Here is a 27,109-nt window from a genome sequence, read left to right as displayed (position 1 = left end):
CATGTTATGACACCTAGAAAAATGCCATACAAGTTTTTAAAACCATTTCTTGAATCATCAATACTAATAAAAGTTTTTGATAAGTTACATTATAGATGTTGTTTCTTGTTGGTCTAGAAATGTGTGGAGAGGGTTCATGTTGGCCTGTTAGGCCTAATTGGATATAGTGAGGGTTAGACCCTTGAACATGTGCATAATGTGTGACATAAATGGGTTATCCAAGGATAAAATTTCATAATGTACAGTGGACCCTCGTTTTTCGTGAGTCTTGTAAGTCGTAATTTTCGGAAATCGTAATATTTTTTTCGTCAAAACATTGTGCCATTGTTTACCAGTGAGTGACCATCCCCTCATGTGTTCATGTGAAATATTTCATAATATTCCATTCATTTTAGTGCTTGCAACTGCTAAATAAGCTACCATGGCTCCAAAGAAAGCTCCTAGTGCCATGCCTTTGGTAAAGCAGGTGAGAAATACAATTGAATTCAAGAAAAACTTCATTGAACTATGCGAAAGTGGCGTACATGTGGCAGAACTGACCAGGATGTATAAGAAACCCCATACAACCATAGCATGCATTGTGGCCAAGAAAAAGGAAATCAAGGAAGCTGTTGTTGCAAAGGTGGTAAATATGCTGACAAAAATGAAATCGCCAGTACTTGAAGATGTTGAGAAGTTATGGTGTGGATCAACGAGAAACAATTAGCAGGAGGTAGTCTTATGCAGTCGCTTAGTTGCGAAAAGGCTAGGCAGTTGCATGACGATCTGGTAAAGAAATTGCCTTCAACGAGTACTGATATTTGTGAATTTAAGGCCAGCAAAGGCTGGTTTGAGAGATTTAAGAACCGTAGTGGCATACACAGTGTGATAAGGCATGGTGAGGCTCCCAGTTCTGGCAAAAATGCAGCTACAAAATTCGTAAGTGAATTCAAGGAGCACATACAGACTAAACAATTAAAACCCCAACAAGTGTTCAGTTGTGATGAAACAGGCCTCTTTTGGAAGAAAATGCCAAAGAGGACCTACATTACTCAGGAGGAAAAGGCACTGCCAGAACATAAGTCTATGAAAGACAGGCTAACTCTCATGTTTTGTAGTAATTCTAGTGGGATTTTAAAGTGAAGCTGTTACTAGTGTACCATTCTGAAAATCTCAGAGTGTTCAAGAAAAACAATGTCATGAAGAGTAAATTGTGTGCGTTTTGGAAAGCTAATAATAAGGCATGGGTCACGAGGGAAATTTTCCTCAAGTGGTTCCATGAAGTGTTTGGCCCCAGTGTGAAGAATTACCTCCTGGAAAATTAATTGGAACTCAAGTGCCTCCTGCTAATGGACAATGCATCTGCTCATCCTCCAAATTTGGATGGCCTAATTCTGGAGGAGTTTGGGTTCATCACAGTAAAGTTCTTGCCTCCGAATACCACTCCTCTCCTCCAGCCCATGGACCAGCAGATCATTTCAAACTTTAAACGCTACACCAAAGCAGTATTTCAAAGGTGCTTTGATATGACCACAGACACTCACTTGACCCTAAGAGAGCTTTGGAAAGATCACTTCAGTATCCTCCATTGCATAAGCCTTATAGGTAAGACTTGGGAGGGAGTGACTACCAGGACTTTGAACTCTGCTTGGAGAAAATTGTGGCCAGATTGTGTCCACAAGAGGGATTTTGAAGGGTTTGGGGCTGACCTTGAGGAGCCTATGGCAGTTGTGGAATCTATTGTGGCATTGGGGAATTCCATGGGATTGGATGTGAGTTTGGAGGATGTGGAAGAGTTGGTGGAGGACCTCAACGAAGAGCTAACCACTGAAGAGCTGCAAGAGCTTCAGCTGGAACAGCAAGAGACCGCAGCTCAGAATATTGCTTCAGAGGAGGAGGGAGAGAGATGGAAGAAGGTGCCTTCTTTAGAAATTAAGGAGATTTTTGAAATGTGGAGTAGGATGGAAAGATTTATGGAAAAACATCACCCTGACAAAACTGTTGCAACATGTACAGTGACAAAGTCTTGGTCCATTTTAGGGAAGTTTTAAAGAGATACCAGAAATAGAGCTCTCTGGACAAGTATTTAGTGCCACAGGTGTGCAGTGACTCTCAAGCTGGTCCTTGGGACATTAACCCTTAAACGATCCAAACGTATATATACGTTCGCTCGCGTAGCGCCCCAAATTTTTTGAGGAAAAAAGAAATCTTTTCTTTTAACCCTTTCAGGGTCCAAGGCCAAAATCTGAAGTCACGCACCAGTGTCCAAGAAATTTTGAAAAAAAAAAAAAATTATTTTTTCTTACAGAATTAAAGAGCATATTTTTGTGAAGGTAATAAAACAAAAAAAAATTAGAATCTGATCAGTACTTACCGAGATACAGTGCCAAGAAGTTTGTAGAAAATGATGTGGTGGCGGCAACATCGACGAATTCCACATACGCGTATTATATTATTTTGTTGTTATTTTAGTTGTTTTTTCTTTTCTTTTCCAATTTTTTTCTATTCCTACTAACATTTGGGGCCTGAGAGACCAATACTGTATATAATTTATATATATAAACTCACTGTATTGAACACAATAACCGCACTAAAGTTATTATCATATTATTGTTTACCACTGTTGTTTATTACAATAAACATGCACAAATATTGTATAATACTAATGTTCTATCATATATTTACATATTTACAATCACTGGACATGGTTTTAGAACTGCTGGAGCTTGTGGAACTCCTTGAAACAAGGCACCATGCACAGAGGCACCTTACATTCCTCACACATAAACCGAGTGTCTTTGCGTCTTTGTTGCCGTCGTTTTGTTTGTGCACAGACAATGCATCTCTTCTGAGCAAATTTCTTTTGAGTTGAAGGAAGCTGTATTATGAAATGATCACCTTCTCTTCTCAAACGCTTGGGTATATTGTGATGAATTCGAGGACCATGTTGTATTGCAGGTGTTGTTACCTGGTACTTCATTATGAGTTGTCTGACAACAGACAAACAAAATTCACCATACGGTGGTCTGTTACCAGTCTTTATTTGGTACATATTATATGCATTCAGCATTGAAATGTCCATGAGATGGAAGAAAAGTTTCATGTACCACTTGTAACTCTTACGAACACAGTCAACAAAACCAATCTGCATGTCACACTTGTCAACCAAGCGCATGTTTTGTGTATAATCAATCACTGTCACTGGTTTTCGAATACGTTCATTAGTCACTCGATCAACTTTGCCACTGTCTTGCATTTCATTACGGTGAATGGTTGTCAACAATGTGACATCTCGTTTGTCATGCCACCGTAATGCCATGATGTCATTGGCAGTAAACACCTGCACGTCATCACCACGAACACCTGCGTTGAGCCTGGGCATATGTTTACGATTAGAACGCACTGTGCCACACACATCTGTCTTGTTCACTCGCATGAAATCACTGAGTAATGGGCTTGTGTACCAGTTATCGGTATATAATGTATGGCCCTTACCAAGATAAGGTGCCATCATGTTTCTCATTACGTCACCTGATATACCCAATAACATCTTGGTATCTTTCAATGTTTTACTACCCGTGTATACAACAATATCCGACACCAGGCCACTGTCACAATCACAGAGTACAAACAATTTTATACCAAAGCGGTTCCTCTTGCTCGGTATATACTGCTTGAATGACAGTCTACCTTTGAACAAAATCAAAGACTCGTCAATTACAAGATTCTTGAATGGATAAAAGTATATCCTGAACTTTTGTTTGAGATACATGAAAACATTTCTAATCTTGTATAACCTGTCACTTCTGTCAGGCCTGGTTTTGTCAGAGAAGTGCAACATACGTAAGAGTAAGATAAACCTGTTCACTGGTATTATTTCACTGAAGGATGGGGTACAAATTAGCCGATCTGTGGACCAGTATGCTTTTATATTATGCTTATAGACGTGAGGCATAAGCATTATTGTTGCAAAAAGCAAATACATTTCTGCAACAGTCGTCTCTTTCCACCTGTGTAGTCTTGACTGTGGTGATAAGATCGTATTTGCCATGGTGTACTGAAAATACTTATTACTTTCCCTGACAATAGTTTCCATCAATGGCTGGTCAAAGAATAATTCAAAGAATTCCAGTTCATTGGCCGTGGTTCCAAGGGGACAGGTAGGTAGAATTCCACTTTGCGAGTCATCAAAGTGGTGAGGGCTGGGAACAAAATTGGGATTTTGCTGCCAATCCCAGATACGGTTTGCTGGTGGATACTGGACATCATAGGCTGGTTGTACGGGTGGTTGTGGCGGGCTGGTGGGTGACGCTCCGCTTTGTCCTTGAACTGACGAGTCAGCAGCGTGGGTTCCCGCGTGGCACAGCGAGTCACGCATGGCGGTGCCACTACCACCACCAGCCCCACTAACACCATCCACTGATGTCTGTGGCCCATCCATGCCAAGTGTAGCCACATCATCCTCACTATCACTACCTAAAACGGGTGTAGGGCCACGGGATGTACTCCGGGATGTACTACGGGATGTACTCCGTCCCCTGGGCATAGCATAGGGTACACTACCCGAGCGCATGCGGCGGCGCACATACCGACGCTTCACTGGTGAATATGTTTCCTCACTATCACTACTCGAATGATCGTCGAGCGCAATAAAATCACAATCCACATCAGAATCATCGTCATTACTGAAGTCAGAGGCCAGGCCACGGGAAAATATTAGTTTTCTCTTACGTTTAGGAACAACCGACCGTGAGTCACGAGTGCCCACACCAGAGGTAGAAGGTCGAGGATCGTCGGGGTTTTCTGCACTATTATCGATATCCTGGTCATTATTTTCGGTCACTAACTCATCAAAGCCGTAGAATTCGTCTTCATTTCCACTTCCATCAGTGTCAGAACTATCAGACAGGAAGAGGAGAGTCCCAATTTTCCGGGGAGTGAGAGCTGACTTGCGACGAGACATGGTGAACAAGGGTGACTGAGCCGGCGTTCCCACAATGCTATGCAGGCGCCTAGATTTTTTGTTTACGGCGCACACCCACCGCGCAGACCCATTCTCTCATATGTAGGCCTATGAGCGCTTTTGCGCTAAATTTGACGGCGCTAGAATTTTGGCGTAGATCTACGGTTTGGACACTCACCGACCAGCCGTAGATCTATGGGACGGACCCTGAAAGGGTTAAAAGGAAAAAAGAGCATATGGTACCCAGGCATCCCCAATTATTTTAATATGGAACACAGTGAGTGCACACACCCATTCTCTCATGTCTAGGTGACTCAGGCTTATTGTGGCAATGTTGAATGAATGACAAAAAACGTATTTATACGTTTTGGGCGCTACGCGCGTGAACGTATATGGAAGGGGATTCCCCTTCCAAACAGTAAATAATTCAATCTCTCCCCTCCTCCAGTCTTCCATACACTAAGAAAAATCGCCAATAAAGGTAAGTTTTATGCTGTTAATGTTTCATTCATCATGTCTCATTGTTTTCCGTGTGTGTACATCTATATTTCATGTAAAAAAAAATTTTGTTTTAATACTTCTGGGTGTCTGGAACAGATTAATTGTATTTACATTATTTCTTATGGGGAAAATGGTTTCGCAAATCGTCAATTTCGATAATAGTCACACTTTCTGGAACGGATTAAGTACGAAAAACGAGGGTCCACTGTATTTTTTATGTGCCTATAACATGTGTGCTATCATGATCATTGTAAAAAATTGTATGTGACCAAAACCTTAATAAAAAACTTACTTATTAAATAAACTTACTTAAGTGAAGCTATTGAGAGAAGCATGTTTGATAAGTTAACATGCATTCTTTCCATAGACAATGCACATGCATGCCTTCCAGAAAAAATAGACGTAGGTAATACAACGTCTGAAGCTATTATAACATGACTATACAGTTTTTGGTTTTCTTTTAAAAGCACTCATATTCCTCTTCTTAGCACCTCCTTTTTTTATGCCATGGTTGGTTAATACCAGAGACAAGACAGGGTTATAAAAAGAAAAATAGAGTGAACACAAGAGTTGGTGTGTGAGGCTGAGTGAGGCAGGTGGGCAGCCAGCTTCACCAGCCACCTCAGTATGTCTCAAGACGGCGAGCACTCATCATCTAGTTACTCTTGGTTTTCATCTATTAAATCTATGTTTCTTGACCAATCTTTTGTAAATAAATGTGAGCACTCCATACATATAAAGAGTGATCATACACAAAATATAAATGCATTTGGTTAAAATTAACTGAGAAAAAATGTTAATTATTCAACCATAACAAAAACATAAATATAAAAGCTATGATTCTTAACCAGTCTCCACCAAACAAATGAATGTTCTCATTATTTTTTTTTAATACACTAGCTGTCTCTCACTAAGGTAAGTTGACCCAAAACACAAGAAACACTTTCACCATCACTCTATCACTATCTTGCTCGAAACATTCTGACATTACTGCTTAGATGCCCCTCCAAACTGCAGTATCCCCAGCCTTCCTTCAAAGTGTAGGCACTGTACTTCCCACCTTCAGGACCTTACAGGACCTTAAATTCCAATATTAACCTTGACCTAAAATGCTTTCTTGATAGCTGTGACAGGATCCACAGGCACAACACCAGACACAAACATCTCTGTGACATTCCCCGTGTCCAACTAAACCTTTACAAAAATTCAGTGTATTTCAAAAGACCTAAAATCTGGAACACCCTACAGTTAGAAAACATCTTATCTCCCTGTTACACCCCGACAACTAACTACATGATAACCACCTGGTGGTTCACAATTACACTCACTCACCCACTGACTATAAACACAGAAATACTAATCTTAATCTTAAAATAATGAATCCTAACTAGTCATAAGTTTGCCTCTGATACTCCAATATAGACACTTTGTATTGTGCCAAAACAAAAGCATTCACATTGCTAAACTCACAAATTATAATGTAGTCACTTAGCCTTAATACCATAATCTGTAAGGATTTAATGTTAAGAATTAATCTAAGTCTGCCCGAAATGCCTAGCCATGCTAGGTGTCCTAGTGGCCCCCTCTCTGTAATTAGTATGTTATAACATGTAAACCACAGAATACCTAAAACCTGTAAACCCCACATTGTAACCCTTATAGACAATAAACTTTATTTGATTTGATTTGATTTGATTTGATTCAGGACTCAAGTCTGACTAACCAGTTTCCTTTATTCCTTCATAAATATTACCTTGCTTACATTCCATCAGCACAGTGTCATAAAAAGCCAATTTCCTCCACTCTGACACATTCGTGAATGCCTGCTGGATGTCCAAGCCCCTCACATACAAAACCTTTAACCCCTCCATCCAACCTTTACTAAGACTACCCTTACCTGTCCTTCCTTCCACTATGATTTATACACCCTCCAGGTCATCCTATTTTCTCCAACCTCTCTAAATGTCCAAACCACCTCAGTAACCCCTCTTCAGCCTTCTGAACAGTATTTTTAGTAATCCCCCACCTCTTTCTAATCTCTAAACTATGAATTCTCTGCATAATATTCACACCACACATTGCCCTCAGACAGCCTCCAGCATCCTTGCTGCAACATTTACAACCCATGCTTCACATCTGTATGAGTGTTTGTACCCTTATACTCTGGTAAATTCCCTTTTTGCCTCTATTGATGAGGTTCTTTGTCTCCACAAATGCCTCAAAGCACTGCTCACTTTTTTTTTTACACTTCAGTTCTATGGTTGACCTCATCTTTCATTGACCCATTTGCTGAAGTCCGCTCCCAAATATCTGAACACATTCACTTTCTCCATACTCCCTCCTTCCAGTCTGATATCCAATCCTTCATTACTTAAATTTTTTGCTACTCTTATCACTTTGCTCTTTCCTATGTTTGTTTTTAATTTCCTTCTTTTACATGTTCTCTTAAATTCATCTACCAACCTTTGAACTTCAGAATCTTTCAGAAGCACTTTGTCACAGGAGTTCTCAATACATGCAAAAAATAAGCATAATGACAGTATGAATGTGTTTGGTAAAAACTAACCAAGAATATTTTTTTTTTTTTATAATTCAAGTATTGTAACTGGAAAAAAAGTCGCTGCAAAAGGCAGGGAACCTTTGGAGTGAAAGTAGGAAATAAATAAAAAAAAATAAATCGCAAACAGGCCAAAATTCAGCAACTGGAGGCATGAAAGGTGGTGGTCTACTATACTGCAGAGTATAGTAGACCACCAACACATTACAGAATACAGTGGACCCCTGGTTTACGATCAGCTCCCAATGCGACCAATTATGTAAGTGTATTTATGTAAGTGCGTTTGTACGTGTATGTTTGGGGGTCTGAAATGGACTAATCTAATTCACAATATTCCTTATGGGAATAAATTCGTTCAGTAATGGCACATGAACATACTTCTGGAATGAAATAATATCGTAAACCGGGGGTCCACTGTACTTGAGCACTCCAGTACACCCACTGACACAGTATTCACATCAACACAAGAGCCATCATCCACCTCAGCCCAGTAGGCCACACCAACCCTCTTCATACATTTCAGTGTTAACACTCAGTGACTGAATATAATATAAAGCAAGATACATTGTATTATATGTGCTAGTTGAATTAAAAAAGTTATTTGGCAAATTTGGTCTGGGAATCTAGCCCTATTTTCCCAAAATTTCATTGCATACTAGTGGCTTTCTTTTGTGCCTTCCAGTGTTTTCTTACATGTAAACTACATTATTTTTTATCATTTTATTATTATTATCACACTGGCCGATTCCCACCAAGGCAGGGTGACCCGAAAAAGAAAAACTTTCACCATCATTCACTCCATCACTGTCTTGCCAGAAGGGTGCTTTACACTACAGTTTTTAAAATGCAACATTAACACCCCTCCTTCAGAGTGCAGGCACTGTACTTCCCATCTCCAGGACTCAAGTCCAGCCTGCCGGTTTCCCTGAACCCCTTCATAAATGTTACTTTGCTCACACTCCAACAGCACGTCAAGTATTAAAAACCATTCGTCTCCATTCATTCCTATCAAACACGCTCACGCACGCCTGCTGGAAGTCCAAGCCCCTCGCACACAACCTCCTTTACCCCCTTCCTCCAATCTTTCCTAGGCCGACCCCTACCCCGCCTTCCTTCCACTACAGACTGATACACTCTTGAAGTCATTCTGTTTCGCTCCATTCTCTCTACATGTCCGAACCACCTCAACAACCCTTCCTCAGCCCTCTGGACAACAGTTTTGGTAATCCCGCACCTCCTCCTAACTTCCAAACTACGAATTTTCTGCATTATATTCACACCACACATTGCCCTCAGACATAACATCTCCACTGCCTCCAGCCTTCTCCTTGCTACAACATTCATCACCCATGCTTCACACCCATATAAGAGTGTTGGTAAAACTATGCTCTCATACATTCCCCTCTTTGCCTCCAAGGACAAAGTTCTTTGTCTCCACAGACTCCTAAGTGCACCACTCACCCTTTTCCCCTCATCAATTCTATGATTCACCTCATCCTTCATAGACCCATCCGCTGACACGTCCACTCCCAAATATCTGAATACATTCACCTTCTCCATACTCTCTCCCTCCAATCTGATATCCAATCTTTCATCACCTAATATTTTTGTTATCCTCATAACCTTACTCTTTCCTGTGTTCACTTTTAATTTTCTTCTTTTGCACACCCTACCAAATTCATCCACCAATCTCTGCAACTTCTCTTCAGAATCTCCCAAGAGCACAGTGTCATCAGCAAAGAGCAACTGTGACAACTCCCACTTTATGTGTGATTCCTTATCTTTTAACTCCACGCCTCTTGTCAAGACCCTCGCATTTACTTCTCTTACAACCCCATCTATAAATATATTAAACAACCATGGTGACATCACACATCCCTGTCTAAGGCCTACTTTTACTGGGAAATAATTTCCCTCTTTCCTATGTACTCTAACTTGAGCCTCACTATCCTCGTAAAAACTCTTCACTGCTTTCAGTAACCTACCCCCTACACCATACACCTGCAACATCTGCCACATTGCCCCCCTATCCACCCTGTCATACGCCTTTTCCAAATCCATAAATGCCACAAAGACCTCTTTAGCCTTATCTAAATACTGTTCACTTATATGTTTCACTGTAAACACCTGGTCCACACTCCCCCTACCTTTCCTAAAGCCTCCTTATTCATCTGCTATCCTATTCTCAGTCTTACTTTTAATTCTTTCAATAATAACTCTACCATACACTTTACCAGGTATACTCAACAGACTTATCCCCCTATAATTTTTGCACTTTCTTTTGTCCCCTTTGCCTTTATACATAGGAACTATGCATGCTCTCTGCCAATCCCTAGGTACCTTACCCTCTTCCATACATTTATTAAATAATTGCACCAACCACTCCAAAACTATATCCCCACCTACTTTTAACATTTCTATCTTTATCCCATCAATCCCGGCTGCCTTACCCCCTTTCATTTTACCTACTGCCTCACGAACTTCCCCCACACTCACAACTGGCTCTTCCTCACTCCTACAAGATGTTATTTCTCCTTGCCCTATACACGAAATCACAGCTTCCCTATCTTCATCAACATTTAACAATTCCTCAAAATATTCCTTCCATCTTCCCAATACCTCTAACTCTCCATTTAATAACTCTCCTCTCCAATTTTTAACTGACAAATCCATTTGTTCTCTAGGCTTCCTTAACTTGTTAATCTCACTCCAAAACTTTTTCTTATTTTCAACAAAATTTGTTGATAACATCTCACCCACTCTCTCATTTGCTCTCTTTTTACATTGCTTCACCACTCTCTTAACCTCTCTCTTTTTCTCCATATACTCTTCCCTCCTTGCATCACTTCTACTTTGTAAAAACTTCTCATATGCTAACTTTTTCTCCCTTACTACTCTCTTTACATCATCATTCCACCAATCGCTCCTCTTCCCTCCCGCACCCACTTTCCTGTAACCACAAACTTCTGCTGAACACTCTAACACTACATTTTTAAACCTACCCCATACCTCTTTGACCCCATTGCCTATGCTCTCATTAGCCCATCTATCCTCCAATAGCTGTTTATATCTTTCCCTAACTGCCTCCTCTTTTATCATATAAGGAAATAAAAATTTGTATTTGTACATGTATATGTTTTGTATTTCACATAAAGCTGTTTTCATAAGGCACTGGATATCAGGCACTAACCCTTGCGTCTTGAGAGGGTTTACTCTATAATAATGAGCAGTGACACAAATACAGTACTGTATGTACAGTTAGCGGTTTCTTTTTTAGGCTTTTAATCTAAAGCTTTTCACTAGTGGATATAGGAGTCATTTTTGCAATTATGAAGCTTGAATTCCATGTAAGAACATATTTAAATTTGAAAACATTTTTGTCGCACATTAATTATTTGTGATTTATTAAGCTGAATGCAAAAAAATATTAATTTCAGGTGCAGCTAGTTATACAAAAGTTCAGTCAAGCAGCTCTTAAACATCACAGATGTGCTTTAAGCTTGGCTACAGTGTGCAACCACTCAAACCAGAATCCCACTAAAGAAACTCTGGAAACTCTGACCAAGTACTTGATGAGTGCAATGGACTTGTGGGGAAGCAACGTATCTCTGTTAATGACTGTTCATCTTGTTTATATTCTGCCCTTCATTGATGATGGTCATCTTCCTGTCATTGCAAGGTTCGTAGTTTTTGTTCATAGTTCACCAGTACTTACCATTATAGGTGCCTAAACTGGCTGTATAAGGTCTTTTCACTGAACATGTTTTCTTATACCTTTTTTTATGTAACTGGTGGGACTGGTGGTTCACACTGCAACTGAATATAAAGATTAAGGCACATATACAGCAGTTGGGTATCTATTTTGATGAAACATTTCACCTACACAGTAGGCTTCTTCAGTCAAATACAGAGGAAGCAGTAGTAGTGAAATAAGGATGATGTAATCAGTCCATCAACCTTGGAGAAAAAATATTTGAAGTGGTCAGTCCCTCTGCCTGGAGAATAGTTCAGCTCCATGATATGGAACGACATGAAGCTGAAGAATGAGAACGGGGTTTTAAATACTGTCGAAGGTGAGATGGGATTCACTAGTAGAAGTAAGGCAAGTCCCTCTCTAATTCAACGCTTCTCACTTATAACTAGTAGATACTTGTTTGTATTTTATATCATTTTCAACACTACTGAATATGGAATGCATTATGAAAGAATGGATGCCACTGAATATGCATGGAAGACATTATGAAAGAATGGTGTCACTAAATATGGAAGTCATTATGAAAGAACGAGTGCTGCTGAATATGGGAGACGCTGTGAAAGAATGAGTGCCACTGAATATGGAAGACACTATGAAGGGAGTGACACTGAATGTCTTTACAGAAGGTCATTACACCTGAGTTGACAGGTGCAGTGTTTCATTTCTTTTGAGAAATTATTTTTTGCTGTTGCAGTGTAGATTCTGAATTTCAGTTTCTCATTAATTTCAGGGATATCATTAAGTTTAGTGAGTTTGATAAAGTATGTAGTAGAGGGAAGCAGCAGTGTATGCAGTTGAACCTTTCACTATTGCAACCCGTGAAAATTAAAGTGCAGTCAGTGTCACAATAAAAAAAAATTATCTTCTAAAATGCTAGAGAATCTTTTTTTTAAAGGTGATGACACCAAAAACTATAACATTTGATGAAAAACTTAAAGAATTATGTAGGTGCAAAATGGGATGTCGGGAACACTATGCAATTGCTATTTCGCCCACTTTGAGGCCAACAATAGGCTAGTTTCTTTGCTCATACCTTTTGCTAATTTGCCTTCTGTTTTACTGATTGAGCAGAATAAACTTCTTATTTCATTGTTAGAATTACCCTATAAGTATAGAAGGTAGTAATTTGGCCACTTTTAGACAGAATTACCATCAAACCATGTATTTTAGGGTTCGAATTATAATAGCTTTGACGTACTGTATGTCTTTTACGTGTTTTAGAATCTCAGGCTAAAGTGTTGAAGAAGGAGGTTCTACTTCTTCAGGAGGAAAATAGGAGACTGAAACTTCGCCTAGATGGGCTTGGGAGTGAGTGGGCGGTGGTTTGATCTGGTAAGGAGGTAAAGGTTACCAGCAGTGAGTTGGAGAGTGGCAGCCACTTTGTCTTCTGAAACGAATTAATATCATAGCACAAGGATCGCTGTAATAGTAATCTGGAGAAGAAATAAGTTCATTAGTAATTGATTATCTAAATAGATTTTTTGTATGGTCATCTTTGCCTTGGTTGTTATGGGAACAATATACATAATCTTTTTCCTGTACATTTTGACCAGTATCTTTTGCTTTCCTTGTATTTTCTTTTTCATAATTATAAACTTGTTCATTATTTTTAAAGGCTGCAACAAATTTACAATGCATTGCAGCTGACAAGCCATAACCTTGCCTGAGGAATGTCTAGGGATAGGTAATGTAACTCACTGTCAACACATTAAAGGGTATAAGAATGGTGGTGAAAGTTTTGAATGATGAAAGTTTTTTCTCTTTTTTGGGTCACCCTCCCTTGGCAGGAAACAGCCAACGTGTTAAAAAAAAAAAAGAAGTACAGATATTATACTGGACAGTGCTCATCATTAACTCCTACACTGTAGCATACCTAGAAAGAAAAATTCCTGTGTGTTGGGGAAAATTTTGAAAAAAAAAAAAAAAAAAGATATTTTCTTATAGAATGAAAGAGTGCGTTTTTATTAACCGAATAAGATTAAATTCAGTGGAATCTGATGAAAACACAATTTTGTGGTGTGCTGAGCTAGGCAAAATAATAATCACTCTTTGGCAACAGCAGCATAAATGCACCAACAATATTTATATTTTACAATTTATTGATGCCATATTATGATTGTTTTTCAGTTTTTAATTTCTTTTAATGTTTAATACTATGTACATTATTTTCTTATGATTTTTGAAGTCTTTAAAGATGTTTTAGCACTGAAAACATTGGAAAATACTAGCCCAACATTGCTCCACTTGGAATATACAGTATACAGTGGACCCTCTGTTTTCATGTTTAATCCGTTCCAGAGCCATCGGCCAAAACCGAAATGTAAATGGAATTAATCCGTTTCAGACACCCAGAAGTATCAACAAAATATTTTTTTTTACCTTAAAGATAGATTTACTTGCACAAAAGAATGAACATTACACATGACACTTACCTCTATTGAAGGCTGTTGTTGATGGATTGAACACAGGGAGGAGGGAAGAGAGGTTATTGTTTGGAAGGGGAATCCCCCTCCATAAGGACTCTAGGTACCAAGTCCTTATCAGGGGTGACTTCCCTAGCCACTTCCCTAGCTTAAATATAGATTTACATGCAGAAAAGAATGACAGATAAATATAAAGCACTAATAAAATGTATAAATGAACATTTAACATCACACTTACCTTTATTGAAAAGACTTGTTGGTGTATGGCAGACCAGGCAGAGGGGGAGAGGGAGGTGAGTTTATTATTGGAGAATATGACACTAATATCAACTCTACGGCTTATTTATCTATCACAGTTCAACTAATATGACATAATAAACAATATTAATAACATAGAAACATGACATATACTCTAGAATGAATAAAATAAGTCATTATGTATGTAACGACAGGTGTTCTGTTGTTGTTGTTGGGTGTATAAGGGCCACTGTGAGCATAAGTTGTCCATAATGTTGGTGAAGGGTGCAGCTGAGGCAGTGGTGTTTTCTGTAGCCCTATATAACTCCAACAACATTGGAGGAGTTAGTAGAATCACTGAAGAAGGCACCCTCTACCACCATCACAACCACTACCACCCTCTACCAGCATCACTACCACCCTCTACCAGCATCACAACCACTACCACCATCACAACTACTACTACCCTCTACCAACATCACTACCACCCTCTACAACCAACACTACCACCATCACAACCATTACTACCCTCTACCATCATCACTACCACCCTCTTCCACCATCACTACCACCACCACTTTCGTGTTTTTCTACAAACTTTTTCTTGAATTTTATCGTGTTTCTCACATTCTTTACTAAAGGGCTGGCACTGGAAGCTTTCTCAGGGCCTATAGTGGCTTATTTAGCAGTCACACACAAACAAGTGGCAAACACAATGGATTATTACGAAATGTTTCGTATGACTTGGCAGGATATGTTCACTCACTGAGAAACATTGCTATATTGGCTGAGAATGGTGTGGGAGGTGGCTTTGTCTGTGTGCTGGGCACTGGACAGGTTCCATACAGTCGATGAAAGCAGAGGTAATCAACGAAAACGGAGCCCAAAAAATTGATGAAAAAAGTCGGCCAAAACCAAAATCGGTGATAGCGGAGATCGACGAAAACGGAGGGTCCACTGCGTATTGGTGAAATAATTGTTTTTTCTGTTTGTTACTATGGTCTTCTAATACTGTGTACGAGGAATACTCAGGATATTAGTTGTTTCAAGGTGTAATACTCCTCAGAACTTGGAAATAAGTTACTATATTGTTTGATGATATTGGGTTATTCTAGGTTAATTTTTTTTTCAACAACCAGGCTGTATCCCACGGAGGCAGAGTGACCTAAAAAGAAAAACTAAAGTTTCTCTTTTTTAATTTTAGTAATGTATACAACAGAAGAGGTTACTAGTCGCTTGCTCCTAGCATTTTAGTCGCCTCTTATGACACACATGGTGTACGGAGAAAGAATTCTATTCCACTTCCCCATGGAAATGAGCGGAAATAAACAAGAACAAGGAATAGTAAGAAAATAGATGAAAACACAGAGGGGTGTGTATACACAGGTCTCCCTCAACATTCACGTTTTCAACTTTCACGGGCTTCACACATTCGCGAATTCCCAACCACCAAATTCCCAGCCACCAAATCATTTTTAAGTTTCCCGCCACCTGCGAGTCCCTACTACCCTCCCTCCGACCCCCGCAACTGGCAGCCAGCCCTCCCACCACTCAGTGGTGAGTGTTTTGTTTGTTCATTATTTGCTATTAAACTACAGAATAAATAATGTAAACCCATTCATGACTGCATATTGGAATGGCTATTCGGACAGGTATTAGACGGTGACATCATGTGTTTACTCTTGAACACTGCAAAGAATTAAACATTTCTGCTACAGCTAATAATAACAATAGTAATAATAATAATAATAATAATAATAATAATAATAATAATAATAATAATAATAATGATGTAATTGAAGAAGGAAATTGTACAAAAATACGAGGGAGTGGTTGACACATCGTCAGTGTGACTTTGTTTATGCTGGAGTGAACATTAGTCTCCCTGCTCTTACAAACATTTCACAATACAGTGGACCCCCACATACCGTCACCATCACATAACGTACAATCCACATACCACTCGCTTTTATCGCAAAAATTTTGCCTCGCATACCGCTCAAAAACCCGCTCACCGCTCTTCGTCCGAGACGCGTCCAATGTGCGCCCTTAGCCAGCCTCACATGTGCCACCGGTGGCATTGTTTACCAGCCAGCCTCCGCGGTAACATCCAAGCATACAATCGGAACATTTCGTATTATTACAGTGTTTTTGGTGATTTTATCTGCCAAATAAGTGACCATGGGCCCCAAGAAAGCTTCTAGTGCCAACCCTACAGCAATAAGGGTGAGAATTACTATAGAGATGAAGAAAGAGATCATTGATAAGTATGAAAGTGGAGTGCGTGTCGCCGACCTGGCCAGGTTGTACAAGAAACCCAAATCAACCATCGCTACTATTGTGGGCAACAGAAAGGCAATCAAGGAAGCTGTTCTTGCCAAAGGTTTAACTGTGTTTTCGAAACAGAGATCGCAAGTGATGGAAGATGTTGAGAGAGACTTATTGGTGTGGATAAATGAAAAACAGCTAGCAGGAGATAGCGTCTCTCAAGCGATCATAAGCGAAAAGGCTAGGAAGTTGCATGAGGATTTAATTAAAAAAATGCCTGCAACTAGTGATGATGTGAGTGAATTTAAGGCCAGCAAAGGTTGGTTTGAGAGATTTAAGAAGCGTAGTGGCATACATAGTGTGATAAGGCATGGTGAGGCTGCCAGTTCAGACCACAAAGCAGCTGAAAAATATGTGCAGGAATTCAAGGAGTACATAGACAGTGAAGGACTGAAACCTGAACAAGTGTTTAATTGTGATGAAACAGGCCTGTTTTGGAAGAAAATGACAAGCAGGACCTACATTACTGAGGAGGAAAAGGCACTCCCAGGACATAAGCCTATGAAAGACAGGCTTACTTTGTTGATGTGTTCCAATGCTACTGGTGATTGCAAAGTGAAGCCTTTATTAGTGTATCACTCTGAAACTCCCAGACCGTTCAGGCAAAAGAATGTCCTCAAGGAGAATTTGTGTGTGCTGTGGAGGGCAAACAGTAAGGCATGGGTCACTAGGGACTTTTTCTATGACTGGTTACACCATGCATTTGCCCCAATGTGAAAGATTACCTAACTGAAAAGAAATTAGAACTTAAGTGCCTCCTGGTGTTAGACAATGCCCCTGGTCATCCTACAGACGTGGCAGAGCGACTTTATGGGGACATGAAATTCATTAAGGTGAAGTTTTTGCCTCCTAATACCACTCCTCTCCTGCAGCCCATGGACCAGCAGGTTATTGCAAACTTCAAAAAACTGTACACAAAAGCTCTGTTTGAAAGGTGCTTTGTAGTGACCTCAGAAACTCAACTGACTCTAAGAGAGTTTTGGAGAGAGCACTTTAATATCCTCAATTGTGTAAACCTTATAGGTAAGGCTTGGGAGGGAGTGACTAAGAAGACCTTGAACTCTGCTTGGAAGAAACTGTGGCCAGAATGTGTAGACAAAAGGGATTTTGAAGGGTTTGAGGCTAACCCTGAGAGGATTATGCCAGTTGAGGAATCCATTGTGGCATTGGGAAAGTCCTTGGGGTTGGAGGTTAGTGGGGAGGATGTGGAAGAGTTGGTGGAGGAGGACAATGAAGAACTAACCACTGATGAGCTGATAGATCAACTTCAACAGCAAGAGGCCAGACCTGAGGAAACTGGTTCAGAGGAGGGGAGAGAGAAATTGAAGAAGTTGCCTACTACAAAGATTAAGGAAATCTGTGCAAAGTGGCTTGAAGTGCAAACCTTCATGGATGAAAATCACCCTCACACAGCTATTGCAAGCCGTGTTGGCAACCTGTACACTGACAATGTTGTGAAACACTTTAGGGAAGTCATAAAGGAACGAGAGGTACAGGCCACTATGGACAGATATGTTGTGCGAAAGAAGTCCAGTGACTCTGAAGCTGGTCCTAGTGGCATTAAAAGAAGAAGGGAAGTAACCCCAGAAAAGGACTCGACACCTCAAGTCTTAATGGAAGGGGATTCCCCTTCTAAACACTAACACACTCTCTCCCCTCCTCCCATCCCATCAATCATCACCAGATCTTCAATAAAAGTAAGTGTCATGTAATTGTGCATGCCTTTTTCAGTTTGTGTGTATTAAAATTAACATTTCATGTGGTAAAATTTTTTTTTTTTCATACTTTTGGGTGTCTTGCACGGATTAATTTGATTTCCATTATTTCTTATGGGGAAAATTCATTCGCATACCGATCATTTCGCATAACAATGAGCCCTCTTGCACGGATTAAAGTCGCTATGCGGGGGTCCACTGTAATTCACTGTGTTTGGTGCTTGTAAATTGAGTGTGACTGGAGTGGTAGAGGCAGTGATTGAGGCAATGGTATTTAATAACATACATGTTAATAATAATACATGTTATTAATAATATGTACTACTATTATTTATAACATATATGGTACTACTGTCCTGCCAAGTGAGTGCAAAACGGAAACCTGTAATTGTTTTATATGATGTTAGGATTGCTGGTGTTTTTTTTCCTGTCTCAAACATTCAAGATTTTAGGTACGTCTTGCTGCTTCTACTTACACTTAGGTCACACTACACATGCATGTACAAGCATATACAGGTCTCACTCAACATTCACGGGGGTTAGGGGATCAAGAGCCTCGCGAATGTTGAAAAACCGTAAATCTTTGGTGCCCCAATATATTGTAGGGAAATATATTAGTAGGTAGTAGGTTGGTAGACAGCAACCACCCAGGGAAGTACTACCGTCCTGCCAGATGACTGTGAAACAGAAACCTGTAACTGTTTTGCATGATGGTAGGATTGCTGGTTTCTTTTTCTGTCTCATAAACACGCTAGATAACAGGGATATCTTGCTACTCCTACTTACACTTTGGTCACACTTCACAGACACGCACATGCATATATATATACATACATCTAGGTTTTTCTCCTTTTTCTAAATAGCTCTTGTTCCTCTTTATTTCTTCTATTGTCCATGGGGAAGTGGAAAAGAATCTTTCCTCCGTAAGCCATGCGTGTCGTATGAGACGACTAAAATGCCGGGAGCAATGGGCTAGTAACCCCTTCTCCTGTAGACATTTACTAAAAACGAGAAGAAGAAAAACTTTATAAAACTGGGATGCTTAAATGTGCATGGATGTAGTGCGGATGACAAGAAACAGATGATTGCTGATGTTATGAATGAAAAGAAGTTGGATGTCCTGGCCCTAAGTGAAACAAAGCTGAAGGGGGTACGGGAGTTTCGGTGGGGGGAAATAAATGGGATTAAATCTGGAGTATCTGAGAGAGTTAGAGCAAAGGAAGGGGTAGCAGTAATGTTGAATGATCAGTTATGGAAGGAGAAAAGAGAATATGAATGTGTAAATTCAAGGATTATGTGGATTAAAGTAAAGGTTGGATGCGAGAAGTGGGTCATAATAAGCGTGTATGCACCTGGAGAAGAGAGGAATGCAGAGGAGAGAGAGAGATTTTGGGAGATGTTAAGTGAATGTATAGGAGCCTTTGAACCAAGTGAGAGAGTAATTGTGGTAGGGGACCTGAATGCTAAAGTAGGAGAAACTTTTAGAGAGGGTGTGGTAGGTAAGTTTGGGGTGCCAGGTGTAAATGATAATGGGAGCCCTTTGATTGAACTTTGTATAGAAAGGGGTTTAGTTATAGGTAATACATATTTTAAGAAAAAGAGGATAAATAAGTATACAAGATATGATGTAGGGCGAAATGACAGTAGTTTGTTGGATTATGTATAGGTAGATAAAAGACTATTGAGTAGACTTCAGGATGTACATGTTTATAGAGGGGCCACAGATATATCAGATCACTTTCTAGTTATAGCTACACTGAGAGTAAAAGGTAGATGGGATACAAGGAGAATAGAAGCATCAGGGAAGAGAGAGGTGAAGGTTTATAAACTAAAAGAGGAGGCAGTTAGGGTAAGATATAAACAGCTATTGGAGGATAGATGGGCTAATGAGAGCATAGGCAATGGGGTCGAAGAGGTATGGGGTAGGTTTAAAAATGTAGTGTTAGAGTGTTCAGCAGAAGTTTGTGGTTACAGGAAAGTGGGTGCGGGAGGGAAGAGGAGCGATTGGTGGAATGATGATGTAAAGAGAGTAGTAAGGGAGAAAAAGTTAGCATATGAGAAGTGTTTTCAAAGTAGAAGTGATGCAAGGAGGGAAGAGTATATGGAGAAAAAGAGAGAGGTTAAGAGAGTGGTGAAGCAATGTAAAAAGAGAGCAAATGAGAGAGTGGGTGAGATGTTATCAACAAATTTTGTTGAAAATAAAAAAAAGTTTTGGAGTGAGATTAACAAGTTAAGAAAGCCTAGAGAACAAATGGATTTGTCAGTTAAAAATAAGAGAGGAGAGTTATTAAATGGAGAGTTAGAGGTATTGGGAAGATGGAGGGAATATTTTGAGGAATCGTTAAATGTTGATGAAGATAGGGAAGCTGTGATTTCGTGTATAGGGCAAGGAGGAACATCTTGTAGGAGTGAGGAAGAGCCAGTTGTGAGTGTGGGGGAAGTTCGTGAGGCAGTAGGTAAAATGAAAGGGGGTAAGGCAGCCGGGATTGATGGGATAAAGATAGAAATGTTAAAAGCAGGTGGAGTTTACCTGGAGGATATAGTTTTGGAGTGGTTGGTGCAATTATTTAATAAATGTATGGAAGAGGGTAAGGTACCTAGGGATTGGCAGAGAGCATGCATAGTTCCTTTGTATAAAGGCAAAGGGGATAAAAGAGAGTGCAAAAATTATAGGGGGATAAGTCTGTTGAGTATACCTGGCAAAGTGTATGGTAGAGTTATTATTGAAAGAATTAAGAGTAAGACGGAGAATAGGATAGCAGATGAACAAGGAGGCTTTAGGAAAGGTAGGGGGTGTGTGGACCAGGTGTTTTCAGTGAAACATATAAGTGAACAGTATTTAGATAAGGCTAAAGAGGTCTTTGTGGCATTTATGGATTTGGAAAAGGCGTATGACAGGGTGGATAGGGGGGCAATGTGGCAGATGTTGCAGGTGTATGGTGTAGGAGGTAGGTTACTGAAAGCAGTGAAGAGTTTTTACGAGGATAGTGAGGCTCAAGTTAGAGTATGTAGGAAAGAGGGAAATTATTTCCAAGTAAAAGTAGGCCTTAGACAAGGATGTGTGATGTCACCGTGGTTGTTTAATATATTTATAGATGGGGTTGTAAGAGAAGTAAATGCGAGGGTCTTGGCAAGAGGCGTGGAGTTAAAAGATAAAGAATCACACATAAAGTGGGAGTTGTCACAGTTGCTCTTTGCTGATGACACTGTGCTCTTGGGAGATTCTGAAGAGAAGTTGCAGAGATTGGTGGATGAATTTGGTAGGGTGTGCAAAAAGAAGAAAATTGAAAGTGAATACAGGAAAGAGTAAGGTTATGAGGATAACAAAAAGATTAGGTGATGAAAGATTGGATATCAGATTGGAGGGAGAGAGTATGGAGGAGGTGAATGTATTCAGATATTTGGGAGTGGACGTGTCAGCGGATGGGTCTGTGAAAGATGAGGTGAATCATAGAATTGATGAGGGGAAAAGGGTGAGTGGTGCACTTAGGAGTCTGTGGAGTCAAAGAACTTTGTCCTTGGAGGCAAAGAGGGGAATGTATGAGAGTATAGTTTTACCAACGCTCTTATATGGGTGTGAAGCATGGGTGATGAATGTTGCAGCGAGGGGAAGGCTGGAGGCAGTGGAGATGTCATGTCTGAGAGCAATGTGTGGTGTGAATATAATGTAGAGAATTCGTAGTTTGGAAGTTAGGAGGAGGTGCGGGATTACCAAAACTGTTGTCCAGAGGGCTGAGGAAGGGTTGTTGAGGTGGTTCGGACATGTGGAGAGAATGGAGCGAAACAGAATAACTTCAAGAGTGTATCAGTCTGTAGTGGAAGGAAGGCGGGGTAGGGGTCGGCCTAGGAAAGGTTGGAGGGAGGGGGTAAAGGAGGTTTTGTGTGCGAGGGGCTTGGACTTCCAGCAGGCATGCGTGAGCGTGTTTGATAGGAGTGAATGGAGACAAATGGTTTTTAATACTTGACGTGCTGTTGGAGTGTGAGCAAAGTAACATTTATGAAGGGGTTCAGGGAAACTGGCAGGCTGGACTTGAGTCCTGGAGATGGGAAGTACAGTGCCTGCACTCTGAAGGAGGGGTGTTAATGTTGCAGTTTAAAAACTGTAATGTAAAGCACCCTTCTGGCAAGACAGTGATGGAGTGAATGATGGTGAAAGTTTTTCTTTTTCGGGCCACCCTGCCTTGGTGGGAATCGGCCAGTGTGATAATAAAAAAAAAATATATATATTACAATACTGCTTCCTTAACTTGTTGAACCATGAATAATCATAAAATACATGAAAACGTCGTAAACTGTACTAAATATATACAAGTTATGCTTTAATAACGTATGTTATTTAATAACATGTATGTTAATAACATGTATGTTATTAAATACCACACACTCCACCACTGCAAGTCCCTACTACTCTCCCTCCGACCCCCGCAACTGGCAGCCAGCCCTCCCACCACTGTGTGGTGAGTGTGTTGTTTGTTCATTATTTGCTATTAAACTACAGAATAAATAATGTAAACCCATTCATGACTGCATATTGGAATGGCTATTCGGACAGGTATTAGACGGTGACATCATGTGTTTACTCTTGAACACAGCAAAGAATCGAACATTTCTGCTATTGCTAATAATAACAATAGTAATAATAATAATAATAATAATAATAATAATAATAATAAATGCGATATAATTGAAGAAGGAAATTGTAGAAAAATACGAGGGAGTGGTTGACACATCGTCAGTGTGACTTTGTTTATGCTGGAGTGAATATTAGTCTCCCTGCTCTTCCAAACATTTCACAATAATTCAGAGGTTGAGGCAGTGGTATTTAATAACATATATTTCCCTACAATATATTGGGGCACCAAACATTTACGGTTTTTCAACATTCGCGAGGCTCTTGATCCCCTAACCCTCGTGAATGTTGAGGGAGACCTGTATATGCTTGTACATTCATGTGTAGTGTGACCTAAGTGAAAGTAGAAGCAGCAAGACGTACCTAAAATCTTGAATGTTTGAGACAGGAAGAAAAACACCAGCAATCCTAACATCATGTAAAACAATTACAGGTTTCCGTTTTGCACTCACTTGGCAGGACAGTAGTACCTCCGCGGGTGATTGCTGTCTACAAAGCTATTACCTAGGGGTTAATTATTTATGGTTTGTATTTAGGTATGGAACCTAGGTAGTAGGTTGGTAGACAGCATCCGTCCAGGAAGGTACTACCATCCTGCCAAGTAAGTGTATAACGGAAGCCTGTAATTGTTTTACACGATGGTAGGATTGCTGGTGTCTTTTTTTTCTGTTTCATACACATGCAAGATTTCAGGTATGTCTTGCTACTTCTACTTACACTTAGGTCACACTACACATACATGTGCAAGCATATATATACACACCCCTCTGGGTTTTCTTCTATTTTCTTTCTAGTTCTTGTTCTTGTTTATTTCCTCTTACCTCCATGGGGAAGTGGAACAGATTTCTTCCTCCGTAAGCCATGCGTGTTGTAAGAGGTGACTAAAATGCCAGGAGCAAGGGGCTAGTAACCCCTTCTCCTGTATATATTACTAAATGTAAAAGGAGAAACTTTCGTTTTTCCTTTTGGGCCACCCCGCCTCAGTGGGATACGGCCAGTGTGTTGAAAGAAAGAAGTATGTAGTCTGTTGAGTATACCTGGTAAAGTGTATGGTAGAGTTATTATTGAAAGAATTAAGAGTATGACGGAAAGTAGGATAGCAGATGAACAAGGAGGCTTTAGGAAGGGTAGAGGGTGTGTAGACCAAGTGTTCACAGTGAAACATATAGGTGAACAATATTTAGATAAGGGTAAAGAGGTTTTTGTGGCATTTATAGATTTGGAAAAGGTGTATGACAGGGTGGATAGGGGGGACAATGTGACAGATGTTGCAAATGTATGGAATAAGAGGTAGGTTATTGAAAGCAGTGAAAAGTTTTTACGAGGATAGTGAGTCTCAGGTTAGAGTACATAGGAGAGAGGGATATTATATCCTAGTAAAAGTAAGCCTTAGACAAGGATATATGATGTCACCATGGTTGTTCAGTATATTTATAGATGGGGTTTGAAGAGAAGTGAATGCTCAGCTGTTGGCAAGAGATTTGGGGTTAAAAGATAAAGAATCCAACACAAAGTGGAAGTTGTCACAGATGCTCTTTGCTGAAGACACTGTGCTTTTGGAAGATTCTGAAGAGAAGTTGCAGAGGTTGGTGGATGAGTTTGGTAGGGTATGTAAAATAAGAAAATTGAAAGTGAATATAGGAAAGAGTAAGGTGATAAGGATAACAAAAAATTAGGTAATGAAAGATTGGATATCAGGTTGGAGGGAGAGTGTGTGGAGGAGGTGAATGTATTTAGATATTTAGAAGTGGACGCATCAACAGATGGGTCTATGAAAGATGAGGTGAATCATGGAATTGACGAGGGGAAAAAGGTGAGTGGTACAATGAGGAGTCTGTGGAGACAAAGAATTATGTCCATGGAAGCAAAGAGGGTAATGTATGAGAGTATAGTTATACCATGGGTGTGAAGCATGGGTGGTGAATGTTGCAACAAGGAGAAGGCTGGAGGCAGTGGAGATGTCGTGTCTGAGGGCAGTGTGTGGTGTGAATATAATGCAGAGAATTCATAGTTTGGAAATTAGGTGTGGGATTACCAAAACTATTTACCAGAGGGCTGAGGAGGGGCTGTTGTTTTGTTTCAGACATGTAGAGAGGATGGAACAAAATAGAATGACTTCAAGAGTGTATAAATCTATAGTGGAGGGAAGGCGGGGTAGAGGTCGGCTTAGGAAAGGTTGGAGGGAGGGGGCAAAGGAAGTTTTGTGTGCGAGGAGTTTGGACTTCCAGCAAGCATGCGTGAGCATGTTAGATAGGAGAGACTGGAGCCAAATGGTTTTTAGGACATGACGTGCTGTTTGAGTGTGAGCAGAGTAATATTTATGAAGGGATTCGGGGAAACTGGCAGGCCAGACTTGAGTCCTGGAGATGGGAAGTAGTACAGTGCCTGCGCTCTGAAGGAGGAGTGTTAATGTTGTAATTTTATGACCATGGTGTAAGCACCCCTTTGGCAAGACAGTGATGGAGTGAATGATGGTGAAAGTTTTTCTTTTTGGGGCCACCCTACCTTTGTGGGAAACAGCTGATGTGTTAGAAAAAAAAAATTAGGTTCAAGGGAATATCCTGGGTTATAAAATAAACATTCTGTGTGCCTTCTGAACTACTGTAAAACATGTACAGTGGACCCTTTGTTTTCGTGAGTCTCAGTTTTCGTGAATTTTGGTTATCGGCAACTTTTTTCATCAAAATATAGCCTTGGTTTTCGTGATTTCCCTTGGATTTCGGTGGCCATATGGAACATGTCCCAGTGGCCCTGTGCACACACAACCTCCTACAGACACATTCAGAGTCAGTGTGGCATTGTTTCTCGGTGAGTGAACATTACCCTGTGAGGTAATATGAAACATTTTGTAATAATACGTAGATGTTTTGTGCTTGTTTATTGTGTATGACTACTAAATAAGCCACCAAGGGCCCAAAGAAAGCTGCTAGTGCCAGCCCTTTGATAAAGAAGGCGAGAAATACAATAGAATTCAAGAAAGAACACACCAGCCAGGGTACTTTCCCACACACACCAGCCGGGGTACTTCCCCACACACCAGACAGGGTACCTCCCCCACACACCAGACAGGGTACCTCCCCCACACACCAGACAGGGTACCTCCCCCACACACCAGACAGGGTACTTCCCCACACCAGTCAGGGCACTTCCCCACACACCAGACAGGGTACTTCCCCACACCACCCAGGGTACTTCCCCACACACCAGCCAGGGTACTTCCCCACACACCAGCTAGGGTACTTCCCCACACACACCTGACAGCCCTATGCCTGTTGTGGAATCTATTGTAGCTTAGGGGAAGTCCATGGGGTTGGATGTGAGTGGCCAGGATGTGGAAGAGTTGGTGGAGGATCACAGTGAAGAGCTAAAAGACCTTCATCCGGAACAACAACAGACCACAGCTGAGGAAATTGCTTCAGAGGATCAGGAAGAAGGGAGGGAAGAAGGTGCCTTCAGTGATTAAGGACATTTATGCAAAGTGGAATGAGTTGCAAAGTTTTGTGGAGAAATGTCACCCAAACAAACCTGTTGCAGGCTGAGTCTGCAACATGTTCAGTGACAACGCCTTGTCCCAGTTTAAGGAAATCTTAAAGAGACGCCAGAAACAGAGCTCTCTGGAAATTTTTTTTGTGCGACAGGGGTCCAGTGACTCTCAAGCTGGTCCTAGTGCCAGTAAAAAACAAAGAAGAGAAGTAACTCCTGATAAGGACTTGAGATGTGAAGTCTTTATGGAAGAGGATTCCCCGATACAGATACAGACAAGACAAGATACAAATGACAAAGAAATACAGAGCAGCCCAGCCACCGTGGAGAGAAGACGTCGTCGTTCCCGCTCTTCAGCTGAGCAACTCTGAACACTGTTGCTCGAGAATTTACTTGGGTTATCCTGAGTAGTTCTTCACCAGAGCTGAGAGGAGACTTGCTTGCAGTCACTTCGAGCCCCATCCCATCAAGAGGGTAAGGCGGTGACTTGCTTGCTTGTTCACCCCTCTCATCCCCATCCCCCCATCCTTCCCCATCCT

At 40.5% G+C, this 27,109-nt stretch overlaps 1 protein-coding gene across 1 annotated transcript in view; it reads left to right on the top strand.

Annotated features, from left to right (window-relative positions):
- LOC128687029 (unhealthy ribosome biogenesis protein 2 homolog) overlaps positions 1–27,109 on the top strand; it is a gene marked incomplete at its 5' end in the record, with an annotated part of 159,922 nt that overhangs the window by 82,603 nt on the left and 50,210 nt on the right. The window contains 1 exon segment of the mRNA XM_070082352.1: positions 11,438–11,679. Coding sequence (XP_069938453.1) covers positions 11,438–11,679 — 242 coding nt within the window.

This window comes from Cherax quadricarinatus, chromosome 7 (genome assembly GCF_038502225.1).
Source record: "Cherax quadricarinatus isolate ZL_2023a chromosome 7, ASM3850222v1, whole genome shotgun sequence".
Lineage (NCBI taxonomy): Eukaryota > Metazoa > Arthropoda > Malacostraca > Decapoda > Parastacidae > Cherax > Cherax quadricarinatus.
This window is presented reverse-complemented; position numbering and strand designations above follow the sequence as displayed.